The 18,612-nt window shown below is 42.2% G+C and overlaps 1 protein-coding gene across 2 annotated transcripts in view; it reads left to right on the top strand.

Moving 5' to 3' along the window:
* The window catches only part of glra4a (glycine receptor, alpha 4a), a 51,359-nt gene extending 46,051 nt beyond the window's left edge, over window positions 1–5,308 (top strand). For both annotated transcript variants that reach the window (XM_080774231.1, XM_080774230.1), the window contains exon 9: window positions 4,406–5,308. In XM_080774231.1, coding sequence (XP_080630357.1) covers window positions 4,406–4,699 — 294 coding nt within the window. In that variant the 3' untranslated portion in view covers window positions 4,700–5,308. The remainder of the gene's footprint in view (window positions 1–4,405) is intronic.
* Window positions 5,309–18,612: the final 13,304 nt, after the last annotated feature.

The raw sequence follows: 18,612 nt of genomic DNA, 5'->3' as shown, positions 1-18,612 counted from the left end.
TGTAGGATTAGGATATTTATTAACGGTTAAATAAATATCCTATCCTTCAATTTGAACCCATTCTTTAGAAGTGCGCAGTGCACTGCATGTTAAAGCGTCGGTCAGGCTGCTGAGTATGACAGATAGCTGGCAACAGTGACAAGGCAGCCAGAAACTCATAATCAACGTTTATGGCGTGACGTGATCACCGATTGATGAATTAATTTTAAGATGCATATATGGATGAGGATGATGAAGGCTGGTGTTCCACAGTGACACCTAACTTAGCCTATATCATTGCAAATAGGCAGGCTATATGTCTTTGTCAATTGGAAATAAAATAGGCGTGTGTGTCCATTTATGCCAAAATCAAAATGTTATTTTATAACAGGGATTATTTATAGGCGTCTCATCTCCCGCTGCTGTCCCACACACATATGCGCTCGCCGCTCGCATGTTTTAACAGAGCCAGTAAAGCAGTTTGATTAAGCATCTAATTTAACATGTTATATTGTCTTTAATTGTGCGGTTTTAATTGCTTGTACAGTTGGAAGTATTTATATATTATTATATTATTACTCATCGTATGCCTTTGCAAAAAACAATTCACATACATTATTTATTAGTTTTATATCTATTGGGGGTGATAACTTTAGATGCCTGTCAGCACTTCAGACAATGCTCCTCTGCTTGTCTACGACAGATAAACAGGAGCAGACAATCTGAGCTGCACTAGAGAAGGTATGCATACAATCTGAGCTTCACTAGAGAACGCGTATGCATACCATCTGAGCTTCACTAGAGAACGTATGCATACAATCTGAGCTTCACTAGAGAACATATGCATACAATCTGAGCTTCACTAGAGAACGTATGCATACAATCCCAGACTACTAACAGTCTGTCCTCAATGCTTTCAGAAACAAGGAACCAAGATGTATGCTTCCATTTTACGACGTTTGCACTTTGCAGATATACACAATACTTTAACAAAGACTGTTCCTGTGTCTCTGAAGACAATTCCCTGAGATGCAGCCATGGATGATGTATTATCACACTCTCACAACGTTTTCCTTGAGTGTCTCTTTATTATCGCACTCTAACAATGTTTTCCTTGAGTGTCTCTTTAACGCTGAAGAAGCATGATTCAGTAGCATGACTTGTTTTGTCTGGAATATTCTGTACCCAGACATGTTTCTTTTGAATTTGTCTGCATCTTTGATAATTTCATCTTTGGCCTGGACCAGGTATGTTTGCTGAATTAGAATGAGCGAGGCCGAGGGGACTTCATGCTCTCTGCAAAAAGAAGCAGGAGGCAGATGTCCAAGACTGATTCAATTGAACACTAACAAGCCTCTCTTACAGGAACCATCACGTCAGACTTTTGTTGTGGCCGTACAACGGACGACAAAAGGGGGAGAAAAAAAAGAGCAGTAGCTGTCTACCCTCTTTAAATTTGTCTACCCTCTTTTCTAATGGAGGTCTTTGCCAGTCAGCCTGGGAGTGTGGTACACTGTGGAAAGTGAATGACATCCCCGCTAACAACTCAGCCTATGGGAGCCTGAGTCAGCAGTGCAGTGCGTGTGCCAGGGTAAAACTCAACCCGTGTCGACCCTGACCTTCAAACCCAATTTTCCTTGCCTTCTGACCCCCAAAAACGAATGTGTTAAGATGCGCCTCTCCCCTCAACCTTGAATTTATCCACAACACCTCTGACCCCGCAACCAAATCTCCAGCTCTCCTGGCAGTACAAACCTGGCACTCAGTCTCTGGCCTTGCATTCCTTGCTGTGTTGTCTTTGCTTCCTCGTGTTTTCAATCCACTTTAAAGGTTTTGTCAAAAATAAATATTAAATCATATGAAATAATTCCCTATAGGCAGTGTTGGCAAGTAACTTAAGTAATATACTACTTTCAGTAATATTATTAGTTTTTTCCAGTAATATGTAACTTAACTAGTTACTTTCACATTTTGTAATAATAATATTACATTTACTTTTTTCCAAAAGTAATATTATTACTATTTTCACGAGCCTTGGTGGAACTGTGGGTTTGAGTGTTTATTTATAATGGTAGACTGGGTTGGGGTCGAGTTGCTTTGCAGACTGCTGAGTCTAGATCTAGACTCTAGAGCGGATACGGAAACGATGCACACTCGTCGGTACGTATGTGTGAAGTATCGGATGCAGAAGGGCAGGCCTTAAATGCACGACATGCACTGCAGGGCCTTTATTGCCCTATAGCACTTTGTTTATTTTTTGTGACCAATTTATATATTTTTTAAAGCAACTATAGCATTCGTTTGCTTTAATAAACAACAGAAGTTGTTCAAAGATTGAGTTTCATTATCTTTTGCCCAGGTGTGGTTTTCATTTAGACTGTAATTAATTAATTCATACACAGTAAAAGTCTTAGTGTTCATTTAATTTAAATAAGTGTACAAATGGACCCATCATCATGTGTACACTATACAGTACACGTTTTAGAGTTAAATAAACACTGCAGAATAGGGGAGGGGGGACTGCTAATGTTGAAAATGCAAAGTAAGACTTTTGGGGACAAAATATGCAATTACTGGAGGCGAGAGAACAAAGTAATAAGTAAAGTAATAAGTAACTAGTTACTTTTCTCAGGGAGTAATAAGTAGTGTAACTTTATTCCTTTTTTTTTAAGTAATAAGTAATAAGTAGTTAGTTAAAGTAATATTTTGTCAACACTGCCTATAGGACTCAGGAATGCTGGTCTGTGCCAAGCACAAAGCAGCATTCATCAAGCTTTTTATCACACCTGTCTTATATTTTTTAATCTTTTCTGCTATCCTCTTCTAAATATGGCCGTTTGTCATATCCTGCCTTAACCCCCAGATAACCACTGATCTCTCAATGAAAGCTAAGTCATTTCCTCCATGTGCCAGCGCACACTGTGATGATGATTACAGAGTTATCACAGAAGCGGAACTTCCTCCCAACAAATCCCAAAGTACTACCCTGGTAGCACTGATACCTCACATGAACCACGAGAAGGGACCAGAGACCATGAGTGCCTATTATCTTTAGAGAAACGCACCATTAGACTTTAGCACATGATGTACTGTATCGTTTAGGTAGGAGTGTAGGGGATAATTAGGCTGTCCTCATACCCCTGTGGTACTGTATGGTGCAATGTTTCATTGGAGCAACAGATAGGCGATTAGTCGCCACAAAGTTCCACTCAGAGGCGACCTTCCTCAAGAAAAAGAGACATGAAGAATTGGTAATTGAAGATGGGAAGCAGATCACATGCTTTTCTAGACACGGCGTGAACACACACTAAAGTTTAAGACATTGTCGTGAGCAGTAGGTGTGTGTGGCGACATGTAGGTAGGTGCATTACAGTTCTCAGAGTTTAAGCCAGAGACCGAAGGGGTAGGGTTGGATTCAGATCAAAACTATGATCGTGAGGTGATGAACTCAGCTGCTAAAAGAACTCTAGTGTCTTGACATGGAATCTCTCTCTCTACCGGTATGTGATAATCTTGGGCTTCGACTCACTCGGTTCAGTTGAATGTTTCGTTTGAATTTTCAGGCCCATTGCACTCTAAATACTACCTACAGTCAGCACCTACTTGTCATGCACGTCTACTGCTGCTGACAACAGTTGAAACAATGTGTCTTTGACCGGAAACTGTAGTGATTCATCTTCCCCCAAGTCTGCCCAATGCTGTTTATGCAAAGTTAGGCAGCGTACCCTGAAGTGCCAGGGTCAGTGTGGTACAGAGAGAGGGTCAATGCACCCAGGGCACCTCACACTGACTACTAATCACCCAATTTAGATCTTTCCCCTGCCAAAGCGAATCTCTCAAAGTGTCAGTGGACTGTCAGACTTAAGCTACATGTCTATTAATATTCTCTTCAGAGGGAGAGAATAGGGTCTCACTCAGTGGAAAAAAATCTGCCCTGCCATCCATCAAAGGGTAATGCCACCTGCAAGTTTTTTTTAGTTGAGACACAGTGACAGGTCTGTTATGCCAGAAGATGGAGAGGAAAAAGAGCATGTGTCCTTAAACTACAAAAGAGAAATGAAGGTTAATTTTTTTGACCAGCTTTCATAATTAGAATGTCCCATTTTGTTGTGATGGAGATGTCCCCATTGCTGCCCTCTGTGTGTCTTGGAAACCTCAATGAGATTAAGTAAATTAGATCTGAGGCTACTGGCTAGATTAAATGCCATCACTCACTAAATGATTGAGTTTAAAAATAGCTCTGTCCCTGAAGTTTAGTTAACTTTTTTGGGTTGGATACGAGTCATACGACCTTGTTCTCACCAAGTTGGACGTTATGGCCCGTTGGTTCTACACCAAAAGGGCATATGGTAAACAGCCAATGAGCTAATGCCAGATGACAGTGAGATCGACTCCAATCTGTTTTCCCTTGTGCTTCGCTCCACAGGAAGAGGAACTGGTCAGGGACAGCCGCGGGATCTACTTCCGGGGTTACGGACTAGGTCACTGCCTCCAGACCAAGGATGGCACGGCCATAGAGTCGACCAGTACCGTCTTCAGCGCTCCACCCCCGGTGACCATCCACGATGGGGAGGCCCTGCGCAAGCGCTTTGTGGACCAGGCCAAGCGCATTGACACCATATCCAGAGCCTTCTTTCCCCTCAGCTTCCTCATATTCAACATCTTCTACTGGATTACGTACAAAGTGCTGCGCCATGAGGACGTCCATGCAAACTTGTAATACCCCCATGCCTCCACCTTAATGATAATTGCTACGTTTCGGTTTCCCTCACGTTTTCTTCTCCGGACCGAAACTGCCTGTCAGATCTACATTAGTGAATGAAGATGGAGTGTGTCAGAGGCATACCTGCCGTCCATGATATAAACTCAGGTGCGTCCTCAGGATCTTAACGAGTGTGTTTAAGCCTAAAGTGAAACCGTGTGGATTCAGGCTGGAATCGCAGTTTGTGAATTGCGTTTTGTGTATCTATCTTGTTTTGATATGCCTGGATTACAACAAAGACAAAACACGTCTGGTCATTCTGAGCTCGTTTTGTTATGACATGATGCCTAATAGTGGAGAGAGCTCAATGTTGGCCCTGGCCGGATAAAACATAGTAACTTGAATTTTGACACTGCGCATCTTTGAATGAATGTTTTTGAAAATTGAAGATAATGGCTTTTTTACACCATTAGATTGCCAAACAAATGGGGATGTGGGGGTGGGGGACACAGGGTCTTTGATATTTATTGGGTATTTAATGGGTGGTGATAATTCATTTTAACTACTTATGACAAGAGATTATATATATATATAACAGTGTATAAACTGTACATAAAGCTGTTCATTGATCGCACAGAGCACAAAAATGTATTACCTTTTGTCTATTTAAATAAATTGTTATTCTGCCAGGAAATGACTTTTGGTCATCTTTACCTAAACCCTTCTCCATATTATCTATGTGTATAAATGGCCTCCCTTGTGAGAAGACTACAGTCGGCTAGCCTGGTATTGCCAGACTCATTTGTCTGATTTACAGTGGGGCATGCTTAGACGAGGAGAGTGATTCTGAGAGAACTTAAGAAATTCTCCACACACAGATTTACAGTGTCATATGCACAATTGCATTTCTATTGCCGTTCTCCATTAGACCCCACCATCATCTCCAGATCCCATTAGGGACGGAGGAAAACATTAAATGAAAGCTGCATTTCAAATCTTGTAATGTTTGAATCCCAGCTAATGCTAAATCGGTAATCATCAGCTCACATCAGCAGTTCGCTCCTCTTTTCTTGGGCTTCTTCTCTGAGCTGTACATTTTGGAGACACAAATTGACGTGACGGCTCTTCAGAGGAATCACCGACATCCCTGAGAAAATGGTACAAAAGACCCCAATTGTTTTCCAGTCCCCCAGAGTAGCTGTGACGGTGCGGAGACGCGGAGGGAGGGAGAGGACATCACCAGCCAGGGAGGACGAATGGCTTTTTTAATGGGAAATCAGAGGGTTGTTTTTATCAGCTAATGAGTTTGAAAAGGGGTTGGTGTTCCACTGCTAATGACAATGAATTCAGACTAGCTACTGCCTCCGCATACACTGTCCCTTTTTTGGGAGACCAGGCATTCCTAATCAACTCCTTCATATTATGGTTCCCTGGGGAGAGAACTGTGTGTGTGTGTGTGTGTGTGTGTGTGTGTGTGTGTGTGTGTGTGTGTGTGTGTGTGTGTGTGCGTGCGCGCGCATCCTCAGTGAGACTTTACAAACATACCCGTGTCATTCCATCCATGTTCCAACTGTGTGATAACCCAGACACCTTTACATCTCGGACAGCTAATACACAATATATTGTTGTGGCTGATGTAGAGTCCAGAGAAGTGTCTGTATTAGAGATGGCTTGCACCTTTGACCACAGCCTAGAGAAGACTTTATGACCATCTCAAAGCTGGGCTATAGGTGCAGACTATTTGTCTTTATATTTGGCAGCCTAGGCCCTAGGGCATACACGACTGGTTGTTGGGTTCAAACAACTTGGGCTGCAAAAAGGAGGCAAAAAGGCTGGCAAAGTATTGTGGTGTCTCTGCCATACAGTATATGACGGCTGCCAATTATAGCAGAGACGTTGTTACTTATATCCATAGTACTGAGTGACATGCCTATTGTACCTTGAAAGCACATGGCATGATTTTGTAAGTGTAACTCCAATGCACCTATAATTATTTGTGTCCTTGTATGCATCTCCTTTGTGTGGACATAAATAAATGGTTGTGTGTGTGTGTGTGTGTGTGTGTGTGTGTGTGTGTGTGTGTGTGTGTGTGTGTGTGTGTGTGTGTGTGTGTGTGTGTGGTGTGTGCATGCGTGCGTGCGTTCTCTGTATTGTCATGTCATTCTGAATCGTCATTATCTGCGCTGCGATATTGTCGTCAATGTTTACGTTCCGTTCAGCGATCCATATACAGTAGTCTCAGTATAGGATGAGAAACCAAAAGCATATGCCAAAAAAAAGAAGCATATGCTTCTGGTGAACAATAGAACGTTTGATGATGCCTGTATCTTCAGGACATAGATGTGTGCCAACTAGAGGAGACGACACAGTGCCTCCAGTGCTTGACATATTCACTTAAGTCCTTTCATACTCGCAGCAGTTGACAGCCTAAGTACATTTGTGAAAAGGAATCAGAGGGCAAAAAGGAAACGTCAGAAAGATTAGTTATTGTGTATTCTCCTCCTGGGTGAAAAATGCCCTGATGGCTAAAGTTCCATAAACAAAGAGGAGGGTAACTGTCTCAGAAAGCCAAATGTAGGCCTTTGAGACATTTCAAGGGAGTTTGTCCTGGATTAAAAGTATATCGGTGTTATTTTGAACATTATGCAAATTAATGTTGAGGTTGGGATTGATTGATTGATTGACAGTTAACAGTTAAGTTAAAAGGTAGTGTTACGAATTATATAAAAGCTGCTAAAAAGGATAAAAGGGCTTATTTTCATTGTGGACCTGTGGATTCAACTCATCGAGGCATTTAAAGACAAACAATAATATCATCATTGGCATCCGTCAGTCTCGAGAGGCACGTTCTGGATAGGGGTTCTTCTGGATAGGGGTTCTTCTGCTTTTGGTGCAGTGTCCAAAATATGCTAATTGCATATTACATGGACTTTGCATAGATTGCAAATTGCATACATCTACTGTCTACCACCCACCTTTGACAGGAATCTATAAACTATAAACCTCAAATGAATGGCTTCCATCTATGAAATCTATACACTTACAGGGGGGTAATTAATATACCACAATATTTCCAAATCCTGACTTTAATTATAGCTATTACCTTCACAGGCAGCCACAACAGGGAATGTTGAAACAAGAATGAACCAGAGCAGCCTCTTTCAATGTACATCCAACACTGCCGTTTAAAGCACGCTGACACTTTTGTGTCATTCTAAAGGACGATTTATACTTTGTCACATGATGGTGTCGCACACCAAAAATAACGTAATATGTACATAATATGTACAAACTCACTACGCGGGCGCCAATGCGGCGGCATGCAATTCCAGCTTTTGCGCCTGCTATTTCCACCGTGCAACACGGCCCTACGACGAAGCATAAATGAAGCATAATAGGCTTTTCTAAATCTGCAATCCTTGACTGACATGCACAAAATAGGCCTAGATGCTTCTCTGGCACTTTACTCCCTCTGGGGACTCGGTCCCCATCTCCCACAAGGATCCTCACATCTTGGTGAGTCCTGACGAGATGGAAATGTTAACGGATTCCAATAAAGAATCAGTCTTCAGAGATTCTCTGGCATAGGACAGCACTGCTACAGACCTTCTCCTTGACAAGCCATCTGGATCCATGAGCTAACTTTCATTAAGTCCCAGGAGGGTGAGAACTTCTCTCACAAAGACAAGGATGTTGAAGACATCGGAGTCTTTTCTTTTTTGTCCATGTACCTCAAGGAAGAGGAAACCACAGCTATATCAAACTGTCTAATCTATAAAGCAATCTTCCACTGGAATGGAGTACCAAATGAGAATATTATTTATTCATTATTCCACCAGGCACGCTTTCATACAGCACTTCATCCTATGCAGTATTATATTCATCGACCAAGATGTGTTTGATACATATGTTGAAAGTCATGTGATAGTCCATCGATGCTTATGTTCATTAATACGAGATGAAGAGTGTTTGATGAAGCTGTTGTTGGTCAACATGGCCTTGCCGTCTCCCTGGGGGATAATAATCAACATGCTCCCTGCTCCTCATCTCAGTTGAATGTCAATGGTGCCAAAGCTAAAACTGATGTGTGAGGTCCTGAGGACAATCAATATGTCGGTCCCTCTGAACATCAGCCTCCTGCTCTGTCACACACACACACACGTGTTATAACTTATACAAAATGAATGTTCAGCCCATGGACACGGGTCATCATCCCCATGCTGGCTTGCCTTGTGGTGGACATTTCTGTCATACAAAATGGATAGACAAACAGCTCTGTAACTCTGAGAGTGTACGAATCAGAATCACAATCGGTTGTATTGTCATTTACACAATACACACTGGGCTTACAGGGAAGCAAAATACTGTTCTCCACAACTCCTGGTGCTTCACATTATGAAAGAGGCAAAGCTGTGGGGTCCATTTGGTTCCCATTTGTACACTCTTTATAGTGGTCCTTGTAAATAAAATGTTTGAGAACCACTGGACCCACTGGACTCCTAATGTTCCATACAGGAGTAGCGCACAGTAATTCAATTTCATACATATTCTGAAGAAAACCTGGGGACTGACATTCAGTAATTGAGCATTAAGATCAAAATAAGATAACATTATAATGGTGTGAATGCCCCATTGCCTCATGCGCATGGATCATGGTACAAGTACACCATGTTGTGAAACAATGATCAGCAAGCACTATATGTTCCGTTGCCAATGTGAGCTTTCACTCAGTACATTTTCTATTTTCCTGCCCACTAGTTACCATCTTGTCAGTCTGATTTTGATGTTTCCTTCAATGTAGAACGTATCATAGTAGAACCAGGGATTCAGACAGCAATAGTCATGTTTTTGTCCCAATACCACTTCACGACTAAAATTCTGCAGGCATTAAGCTGGTATTTCTATGATCTGAGAGAAATTGACAGTAAATGCACAGATCGCCAACGTTACAAGCTAGACATTTTACAGTGCCAGCCAGCATCAAGGCGTCGGCACACGTATATGCTACCAATAATCCCCCAAGATTATTCATGTATAATCAGTCGTGGAAAGTACTTTTTCCAATTTCCAGTACTTCTACTCCACTACATCTCAGAGCCACAATTTGTACTTTTACTCCTTTACAATTATTTGAAAACTTCAGTTACTAGTTACTTTGGAGATTTTAATTTTGATTAAAAGGCCAATAATTGCCTTATTGGCCCTGCACCCACTGTCGAGGTGCGTGTAAATAGGTATTGTAATTAGAAAACATACATTAACCACTTCAACCCTATACATTTCGGCCATTTGAAAATGGCGACAAAAATAGCCACAATATGCGTCACATTGTGAGCTTGTAGATCTGCTATTTTCAATCAATTTTGTCCACATTTTGAACTTGTGAAATGGCACATTCTGCACAATGACAACTTTTAGTACATTTTGATGCAGATACTTTTGTACTTTTACTGAAGTACATTTTCAATTCCGTACTTTTACTTGTAACGAAGTAGTTCTAAATTGCAGTATTGGTACTTTTACTTAAGTAAAACAATTGAGTACTTTTTCCACCACTGCTGTAAAGCTAGGGAGAAGTGACAGGAGAAAACGTTGCTTTTGACAGTGATATATGAATGAGGAAATGCTACATGTCACCCTCTAAATATACGAGCGTAAACACAAGGAACTGCTTGCTCCACACTGTTTTATGAATGTAAACCTTGGGAATGCCACCCAGGGAGATAGGATATCCAGTAGATACCCTACCAGGTAAAATATATACCATTCACAGTGGCCACTTTAGCAATTGGAATAGCTTTAAACTTTTTAACAAAACTTTTTTCCACTGGTGACCACGAGGCATTGTTTTTCCAGATTGTCCATCCAAAAACAAAGCTCATCACATGTATATAGGGCTTAAAAGACCAATTCACCACTTATCTTCATATTATAAATGGTCCTCACTAATGTTCATGATAAAATTGCACAATTGTACTCTACTCAGTCTGTGTCTCATAGGAGGGCTGTGGGCAGTTCAGAAACGCACCCACCAGTGACATCATCATTAGGCAGATTTATTTTAAAACAATATTTAGATTTGTATTATCGTGAGAACGGTGGCTTCCATTTTCGCAACTTTTCAGGAATAGAAAGCCTGCAGTTTCTACTAGCTTGGATTCCCCATCGATGATGTCACTGGTGGACGGGTTTCTGAACTGCCCACAGCCCTCAAATGAGACACAGACTGAGTAGAAAATAAATTGTGGCATTTTATCATGATCATTTATTAGTGAGGTCCAATTTAAGGAGGATAGGTGGAAAGGTGGTGAAGTGGTCATTTAAGTGGTTAAACCGTTGGGACCTCAGAGAATTTCACAGTTCACAAGAGCTACAGCTCACAAGAAGTTCAGCTCACCACGGTTCAAAGTACAACTCCTCCCTGCATTAAGGGGCTTTATAGTTTATGGTCTACCGTATATACTTATATTTGACCCAATTACAGAGATTGAAGCAGACGTGCTTTACTTTGAGTGCACATGCAATAAAGAAGAGGTTGGCATGAAACTTTAGGAACACAGGGATTCAAGTACCCCCTCATCCTCGCAACACCGATAAGCATATTTGCAACGTTACATTTAGATGCCATTGGAACTATTTTTATTAAAACTTTTCAATCAAAGTCAAAACATTTATTTAAGATGCTATCTTAGAATAGATGTAGACCTATTTGACAGTGCAGAAACATAATTGCCTTCCTTGATGCATCAATTAAGCGTCAACGACCATCAGCTGGTCACAGTCAAGACATTCAGCCTCTACAGCGCTCTAACTGAAAGTGACTGCATGGAGTCTTTCATTTCTATCCAAAGGCCATTGAATGATGGAATATGATTAAGGAGTACTGTGATTATGGTAAGCTCACATATCAATATCACACATTCCATAATTCACTGGCAACAAAAAACCGAATTATTTCGCCTGGCTATGCGTTGTGGACCCCTAGACAACAGAGAGAAATTGACCGAAAGAGACAGAGGCCACGACACATTTAATACTTAATTGGTAGTGGTACCGTCTGTAACTGAAATCATGCTTGTTTTGAATTGTTCAACTGTTTTCAGTCTAAGTTTACGATTGAGCAATGAGATGGAGGAGATACTAAACGATTCCAACTCGTTAAATCTGAGTGATATTCAAAAGAGTAAGCCATGAGCCTACTTACTGTAACAGTTTTAAACAAAGAATAGACCCAAGTGACCGATGCGAACAAACACAAACGACAATTACAACAACAAAGAAAATGACAAATTCCTGCCTCTGTATTTATGTCTTTTGAAGTCTATCGGACTCAGGGATATATCTTAAAATGCCACAACACGAAACCATTACAGAGACAGAAACCTATTACAGGAGGCACTATATGCACATGCAGGCTCTTCTCAGAATCTCTGAAAACAGAGGAAACCATTTCCCTGGTGTCTTCTGCCTCATCCGTCAAACCCTAACCCCAAGGCTATAGTGGCTTAAAAGCCTGGATAATTGATGGTGCCTGGAGGTCACAAAGAGACAATATTTGTACCTAGATTCCTGACGCTCGCCGCAGCTTGTTGAGAGAGACAGTAGAAGAGGAGGGTGCAGCCACTCTGGCTATATGTTGTGACATCACAACGTATAGCCAGAGTGGCTCACCTGCTCTTTTTGCACTAGCTGAGATTTAAATTATTCTGCTAGAGTCCCACACACACACACACACACACACACACACACGCACGCGCACGCACATACAAACATGCACAAGCACACTCGCACACACACACACACACACACACACACCTTCCTACGGACATCCCTCACAGAAGAGCAGCTAGGAACGATGAATGTAAACAAAGCGATGATGCCACACAGAGTAGACGTGTTGCTCTGTGTCTACCATCTCTGCATGATTCAGATGGAGGCATGATGCCAGGCTACAGTAGCAATTGAGGATGGCAATTTTGCACGACTTTTTTCCAAGTGAATAGCGAGCCATTCAGTTGGCAAACATTGCTCTACAAGTGCACTTTACTTTTCAGAATACTTGTGTAATTTTCTTAAATCCCCTGTGGTTTATCATCCAAGAGGAATAGCGCAGCTTTAAGACGGGTAAGACAACATGGCGAACACACTATAACTTTAGTGTCTAAGTTGTCTGTGAACATGAAAAACAAGGGATTATCATCTATTCTTGTTCAGTCCCTCTGAGTCTCAACACTGAGTCACTTGCTGAAGACAGATTAGATTTAGACAGAATTAAATATTTATATGGCAGTGATTTACTTTTTGTGTTACTCAAAATACAGTTTAACCACAAAATGGGTCACTTTCAGTTGCAACACCACTTCAAATGCAGTGTGGCCATTGCATTTACTCTGGCGTTGTGACGGCAGGTGCCACGAGCAGGAGATAGGCCTAGATACTCCTCTCAATGAAACAGTTGTTCAGCCACAGTTTCCCTCTCTTGGCTCATAAATAGCAGCCCATGAATAAAGTGATGTAATTGTAACCACTTGAACCCTGGCATCCCTAAACACGTTGTGGTGTGGTTGTAGATCAACTATTTTCCACAAAGTAAAAAAAACGAAAGAAAAAGAGGAAATGGGCCGTACAGTACAGAGCCGACACGGGTCAACTAAGTATTAGTTAACTAAGGGGTTTAAGTAGTTAAAACCAGTGGTGGAAACTGGAAAGTAACTTTTACTTTACTTAAGTAGGCCTATAATAAGTACAAGAACAATTTTGAGGTATTTGTACTTTACTTGAGTATATAAATGTCAGAGGAAAATATTGTACTTTTACTCCACTTAATGTATTTGACGGGGGAGATATGAGACTTTTAATGGACCAGGCAGAGGCTCTGAGGCACTACTGCTACATGTGTGTGTGCGTGCACGTGCACACGCACAATGGAGTTCAGCAAAGATGCACCACATGGCATGTCCTCCTCTCTCCCCCATCTCCTCTCAGCCACCAAGCTCCCAAAATGTACCTGCTCACACATGCACTGCTCAACCGCGTGTCCGTCCCTCATCCACCCCAGTTCCAGGTCTGCAATCCTCTCTCTCTCTCCCGCTGCTATTTAAGTAAACAGAGGATTTGCTCTGCCTCCCCTCTCGGCGCTGTCCGTCAGGAACGGCTCACACTGGTGTTAAAGCCCAGGAGAGCAGGCGAGGGAGACAGCTCTGTGCTGCTTTACACTGCCGCGCTGACACCGATTCAGTGATGTAGGTAGGCTGGGAGAGGGCCAGCCAGGAGGGAAATAATTATTTTTCCCTGGGAGATGGCGGTGTGTGTGCACGGATGAAGGAGAGCAGATACGTGTACATGTGCAGGTGCACAAGGTGTGTGCGCATGCGTATGCGAGTCAAATATTCTCAGCACTCAGGGTGTGCGGTGGCCAAAGGGTTTGTTCTCTCATTCCTCTTCACAACCATCTCCAGAGTGATAACCATTAATGGGTCTCCCGCTGACTGCTTGTCAAACCAACACTTGATGTTTTTTAAGGAGTGTCTGAAGTCTGGGTCCCATTTGGTAGGACGTCCAGCTCCGTCTTTTTCAGCAACAGACGTCAAGAAGAGCTCAGGGTTTTCACAATGTGTTTATGAAGTATTGTAAAGTGTGCTTCCGCGGCACCAAGTCACATTGCACAGACCTGTTATAATTATACCACTAACATTGCACAGGTTATGCTACAGGTATTGTACATATTAAATATTGTACATACATACACGCATGAGTCCAAATGGGGTGGCCCGTGCATATGCTGGTTAGACCTCCTAACAGCCCGGGGTGCCTGCTGGCCAAGTGGTCCAGGTGCATGCCACATACCTGACAGCACGTCGTGTGTTCGAGTCCCGTTCATGACGACCTTTGCTGCAAGTCTCTCCCCTTCTCTCTCCCCCTCTTTACTGTCTTCACTTGATACTATCAATAAGCAAAATATAAAAGACATCCTAATAGTCCGACAAGCATTAGTTTGACAACACCGTCATTCCCGACATGCACTGTCGGTTACAACTGAACTAACCCATGCTACGGGTTAAAACTCACCCGTGGCTCCCGACTTGCGCGGGAGGTTAAAACGAACTCGTGGCTCCTGACATGCGTGGTAGTTTGCAACTAACTTGTGGCTTCCTGTGAGGTTGTGTTTTGGGTCGGACTCATGACTCTAGGACTGTTAGTACGTCTGTCCAAATAACATGAACAAGGAGTAATGCACAACAGCACTGGATACCAGCACTCATAGTCTAAACACTGCAGCATACTACAAAAAAGGTTTAGCTAGTACACACTTTGTGTACGCAGAAACTAGGTTGAGTGCATTCATCCTCCAGACTTATTTGCCCGGTATGAAAACCGCAGAAGTTCTTCTCAAACCATGTGAGACAGTCATATTCTATCAATGGTAAAAGTAACATTTTATTGGAGAAATCTCACTTTAATCGCCTACAGAACAAAGCACATATAGATCTCTCTGAACCTTGACCTTTCTCAGTAAGTTAGTCCAATTGTTCTTTTCAGACCCTCATGCTCACAAGGAGCATAATATGGTCTCTGCTCTACCTCTCTATCTGGCTGAGCCACCAGGCACCCCAAAGTTTCTCCTAATCTTGATGAGAAAATAACTCGGCAGCGCGTAAGGCTAAGGGAGGCTCGTGTGGTGTAGCATTGTATTAGCGTCTCAGCCAGGGTTGATGGAGCTCTGAACATATTTCTTCCGACTCGCAAATGTGAATTGCTAAGTGCATTCCAGCTTAGCTGGAATCAGAGTGGGGGATCAGAGTTTCCAAAAACTGTCATGAAAAGACATTCAAGGACATACGGATAATATGGCTGTCAATTTAAATCAACTCACATTCGCTGTATTGTCTCATCACAAGTTTACATACGTGTGTAAAAGAGAGGATGACATTCTTTAATTAAAAGAAGGCATTTTAAAGTCAGTAATGTGAGGAACTGCCTTATTTTCCACCTGCTGATTACGAAAAGCCTAATCAGCAGCCTAAACCTTTATACAATTGGTCCTCACTAATGCTCATTAAAATATGGTACAATTTTTGTCTATTCACTCTGTCTCAGAGGGCTGTGGACAGTTCAGAAACCCACCTACCAGTGATATACAGGAAAATAAATTGGAAAATAACGGCATTACAGAGAAAGACTCCTGCTACATACAATGCACAGTGCAAGCATCCGAGTGTCCTACATTTACAAATAGCTGGGAGACTATTTGGTTTGGTAAAGTGCTGTATTTGAAGACGGGCCACGTCAGAATGCATTGTCCTGAAATTAATAATTTGTCGACTTTGTTGAACTGCAGGGAGGATAGTTGCTGCAGGAGAATTAATGCTTTGGCTTGTTTCGTGTCTTTTTAGAGATGCCTCAGGACAGAAAATTGAAGGCGCTCTGGCAGCAACTGACAGCCGACAGCGTGTTTTCCTGTTATCTCTCCCCTGTACAAAACATTTTACTGCCATTAACTGACAAAGAGCATGAATTACAAGAGGCAATTTAAAACGATTTGGTCTGTGCTCTTGGGAATAATTCCAACCTCGCTTCAATTGCCTCCGTCATCATGTTGAAATTCTAAACATGTCCTCTTTCTCGGTTAAACCTTTTAACCCCCATTTCCGCCATCAGGCTGCGGAACAATAATGATGGTGATTGTCTAGACCAGAACTAACCCACTGTGCCAAGCACCTCTTGTTGCCTTGGAAACAAACAGCCAGCCGAGAAGCCATGGGGTTTCATTTGGTGCAAGTCAGTGTAGATATAGGACAGACAGGGCAGACAACCAAGCCTATGAGGGGCTGACGTGCATGTTGCACGTGTGCGCGTGTGTGTCACTGTTAATTCCGTCGACTAAAGGCCTATTCATAGTCTGGATTTTCGGTGGTGAGGTGACCACCGCTCCGGTGGTGAGCTGACCACCGGAGCTGAAATAACGTTGAGCGGTGGTGAGTAAAAACAGAGAGAAGGGCTGGAGCGGTGGCGGTGGTTTGCTCTTCACCGCGGCTCGTGACGTCATGTTGTAGTTCGGTGGTCACCCCACCACCGTAAATCCAGACTATGTATGAGCCTTCAAACTATGACGAAAAATGTTAGTCGACTGCCGTTTTTTCCACTGACAAAAACTATATAAAAACTATGATGACCAAAACTATAAGACTACATTTCGTCAGCAAATAAAAACTAGACATGTTATGGAGGGACTATAGTGGAGAAGAGATCCAGGAGAAAGTAAATTGGTGTTTGGTTGCGCTTGGGTGTTGCTGTGACACGTTGCGAGCTTGTAGATCTGCTATTGTCAGCTTGCAACCAACTGTAAAATCTGCCAATACGACGCCATTAATGCCCGCCAAAATATTTTTTGTTGACACAATCAACTGTACATTTAGTCGAGAGTGCGACGGTTGCTGTGGTGTGGCCGGCGCTGGCTGGCTGCACCTGGCCGGCAGGACACTGCCTTCCCTGTTGGCCAGGTTTGGCTGAGGCTGTTTGTACCTCGGTGATGGCTGCGCCCAGGGCGACCCTCTGTGGATTAGTCTATAGCTGGAAGCCTGGATGGGAGGGGCAGTGACTTGGACAATCACTGCTGACCTGCCAACTCTCTTCCAGGCCAAGACTTTATCCATTAGAAATGGATTATAATTGCATCGTTGATGTCTTAGCATATTTAGTCAACTAGACTAAAAACAAACATAAAATGGAATTTTATTCTAAAGACTATGCCTAAAACTAAATACAAATATCTTGTCAAAATCAACAGTGATGCGTGTGCGTGGCTGCGTGCGTGAGTGACATCGGAGTTCGGCAAAGATGCACCAGACACATGCCCTCCTCTCTCCCCATTCAGTCACAAAACTCCCCCAACAACCATATATATTTTTTAAATGTCTGTCTGTCTGGTGTCTAGTACCAAAACTAGACACTAGACAAAACCACTCACTATAGCACTATAGCACTATAGCACTCACTATAGCAATACTCTCACCAAATACAGTAAAGTCGTCGGATGAACAGTTCTGAAGATATGCGAGGGACAGACAGACTATAGACAAACAGAGATTCCTAGACTTTACTTCATACAGTAGATAGATCACCATAAAAAATGCTGCACAGACTCAAAGTTTTTTTTAGGCCCCCATTTCTCATGATATACAGGAAGGATATAAAAATAAAAATAAATAAATGTGATGCAGAGACAGTAAATGTGCCCTCCCAGAGCCATTTGTCAAGCACTCAACCCTGCTGCGAGTGCTGAAATGTATGGCTTATTTCTCCCGCCGTCACCTAAATATGTTGTTTTATTTTGGAGTCAGGCTAAATAGAGAACAGCACTTTTTTGGAGAGATGTACTCACAACTCTGGCAAAGTAGTTCACACTCTTCATGCTTCATTTAACCAGACATCTATATTTCAGTGCCCTCGCAAAAACAATGACTTAAACAAAACAAGACAATGTTGCTCAGAAACACTTTTTGTGATTTAATCAATTCATGCTATGGCCTGAGGTATCAGTCTTTGCATAGCAAACACATAGTTAATATTTCATTGACTTCCAGCAAGCAATAACTTGCATGAGTGTTTAAATGTATTGAGTAGCTTTTCATAAAATTGGTGCACTAGAAGAAAAAAAAAAGTAAATGGGTGAATAGAAAGAAGTGCTAAATATAATATTAATATTGTCAATGCATCTTGCATAGAAAGGGACAAAATGAATATAATACCGGTCCTTTTTCACATGACTATGGAAAGAGAAATTGGACATTGATGGTATGTCCACATACACGTACTGTACCCTGTCACAACTCACTAGTCACTACCTTCAACAACTGCTGTGACACGTTGCGAGCTTGTAGATCTGCTATTGTCAGCTTGCAACCAACTGTAAAATCTGCCAATACGACGCC

The sequence above is a fragment of the Protomyctophum bolini genome (assembly GCF_963924005.1).
Source record: "Protomyctophum bolini genome assembly, chromosome: 10".
In the NCBI taxonomy this organism is placed as follows: Eukaryota; Metazoa; Chordata; class Actinopteri; order Myctophiformes; family Myctophidae; genus Protomyctophum; species Protomyctophum bolini.
The sequence above is the reverse complement of the archived record's forward strand: the minus strand, read 5'-3'. Positions and strand labels throughout refer to the sequence as shown.